Raw genomic sequence first — 2,242 nt, 5'->3', positions numbered from 1 at the left:
GATGAAGGTTTCCCGGCTGCAGATGAAGGTTTCCCGGCTGCAGATGAAGGTTTCCCGGCTGCAGATGAAGGTTTCCCGGCTGCAGATGAAGGTTTCCCGGCTATAGATGAAGGTTTCCGGGCTGTAGATGAAGGTTTCCCGGCTGTGGATGAAGGTTTCCCGGGCTATAGATGAAGGTTTCCCGGCTGTAGATGAAGGTTTCCCGGCTGTGGATGAAGGTTTCCCGGCTGTGGATGAAGGTTTCCCGGCAGCAGATGAAGGTTTCCCGGCAGCAGATGTCAGTTTTCCGGGCTGCTGTGGCTCGCGGGGCCGTAGTTAGCTTCAGCTAACTGCTAGCCGCCGCAGTGTTCGCGCCAGTCGGGACTCCGCTAACGGCTGCTGACACCGCCAGACTTTAGGCTTGTAGCCACAGGATCCATACAGTATTCCTCCTCTTCCGGTCCGCTCCGTTTATAAACCGGTAACCGTTAAAATGTACAAAACGACCAGCCTGAATCACGTAAAAACGGACCAGCAGGCTCAGCTGTTGTTATGCATCCGGGTCACAGAAGTTGGACTCGACTCATACTTCCGGCGGCCGGCAGCCGATTCTTTTATTCTGAAGTTTCCCGGAAGTGCCGCGCCGCCCCTCGCTAATGAAGCTAACATGGTGGACTCTGTTCTCTCCTGGAGGGAAGCTCCTCGGTGGGATTCTGCGGAAGATGCTCAAGAACCGGAAGCTCTTGGTAAGTTTAATACAACTGGACTTTGTTTTAAGGACGGTGACAGGTTACGGGCCCGAACCGAGCTCGGTTCTGATGAAACGGACGGTGGCGGCGGTGTGTTTGATTAGTTTCTGCCCGGAGTTGAGCTCTTGAGTCGGCTGTTAGCCCGCTGCTATCACCGGGGAGAGGTCGGTACCGGCAGTAGGACGGGTGGTTCTGGTAGTTGACGGGGCGGGAAGGTTCTGTTCGTGGTTCGTTTTTACACTTGGTTCTGTTTTGTCTCGTTGAAACGGGCTGAGGTTCCCCTCGGTTGATGGGGCTAACGAGCTAGCCGATGCTAACAGGATTTAAGGTCTGTGTGTGAAGATGCTGCAGGTTTCAGGTTACATCCTGCTCAGTTTACCTGAGGCCCCGCCCCCATCAGGTGAGCCAGGTGTTTCTGTTCAGATCGTGTTACACTGTGGGATTCTACAGTAAGCAGTAGTTTGTGTTTATAACAGCAGAATTACAGACTATTAAAATAAAACCTAACCCTGACGTCATAGACTTAAAAATACCCTGAATGGAGTTCTGTATAAATTTACTTTTCTATGTCATGACATATTATCACAAGCTGAAATAAAACCACTTATTTAACAAAGTCTCTACAGTAAATAATTAAATAAAAGCGTAAAGAAGTTTGTGTATTTCTGTGTTTTCCCACAGGTGGTTGAATCATTTAAATTCCATCAACAGCTGTGTTTGATGTTTTACACAAACCACTCATTAACTAACAAACCTCTGATGAACCCTGTGTGAGGCAGAGACTGGCTCAGGTCGATGATGTCATTTCCTGTGGATCAGAACTCTCTGTCCTGGACCGGTCCAAACCTAACTTTACCTGATGTTTCCACAGAATCCAGGCAGGAACAGGTGTGGAGAACCTGAAGGGAATAAATTCTGTTAATGGAGAAAATTACAAACAGTAAATGATAAAGATCAAAGCCATGATCTATTTTTATTCAGTGTCATAGTACCGTGTGATACAGGTGATTTAATACAGGTGATTTAATACAGGTGTTTTAATACGGGTGATTTAATACAGATGATTTAATACAGGTGATTTAATACAGGTGTTTTAATACAGGTGTTTTAATACAGGTGTTATAATACAGGTGATTTAATACAGATGATTTAATACAGGTGATTTAATACAGGTGTTTTAATACAGGTGTTTTAATACAGGTGTTTTAATACAGGTGTTTTAATACAGGTGATTTAATACAGGTGATTTAATACAGGTGATTTAATACAGGTGTTTTAATACAGGTGTTTTAATACAGGTGTTTTAATACAGGTGATTTAATACAGGTGTTTTAATACAGGTGATTAAATACAGGTGATTAAATACAGGTGATTAAATACAGGTGATTAAATACAGGTGATTAAATACAGGTGTTTTAATACAGGTGTTTTAATACAGGTGTTTTAATACAGGTGTTTTAAAACAGGTGTTTTAAAACAGGTGTTTTAATACAGATGATTTAATACAGGTGACA

General features: G+C 44.0%; 2 protein-coding genes across 2 annotated transcripts in view; one reads left to right on the top strand and one right to left on the bottom strand.

Moving 5' to 3' along the window:
* Nucleotides 1-549, bottom strand: part of pik3r4 (phosphoinositide-3-kinase, regulatory subunit 4) — a gene marked incomplete in the record, with an annotated part of 18,136 nt that extends 17,587 nt beyond the window's left edge. Inside the window, 1 exon segment of the mRNA XM_014029403.1 lies at nucleotides 117-549.
* A 67-nt stretch (nucleotides 550-616) lies between these two features.
* The window catches only part of atp2c1 (ATPase secretory pathway Ca2+ transporting 1), a 29,145-nt gene continuing 27,519 nt past the window's right edge, over nucleotides 617-2,242 (top strand). The window contains exon 1 of the mRNA XM_014029406.1: nucleotides 617-725. Within this exon, the coding sequence (XP_013884860.1) occupies nucleotides 636-725 (90 nt within the window). The 5' untranslated portion in view covers nucleotides 617-635. The remainder of the gene's footprint in view (nucleotides 726-2,242) is intronic.

The sequence above is a fragment of the Austrofundulus limnaeus genome, unplaced genomic scaffold, assembly GCF_001266775.1.
Source record: "Austrofundulus limnaeus strain Quisiro unplaced genomic scaffold, Austrofundulus_limnaeus-1.0 Scaffold898, whole genome shotgun sequence".
Classification (NCBI taxonomy): Eukaryota; Metazoa; Chordata; class Actinopteri; order Cyprinodontiformes; family Rivulidae; genus Austrofundulus; species Austrofundulus limnaeus.
Note: the sequence above shows the minus strand (reverse complement) of the source record. Positions and strands in the feature narration are given on the sequence as shown.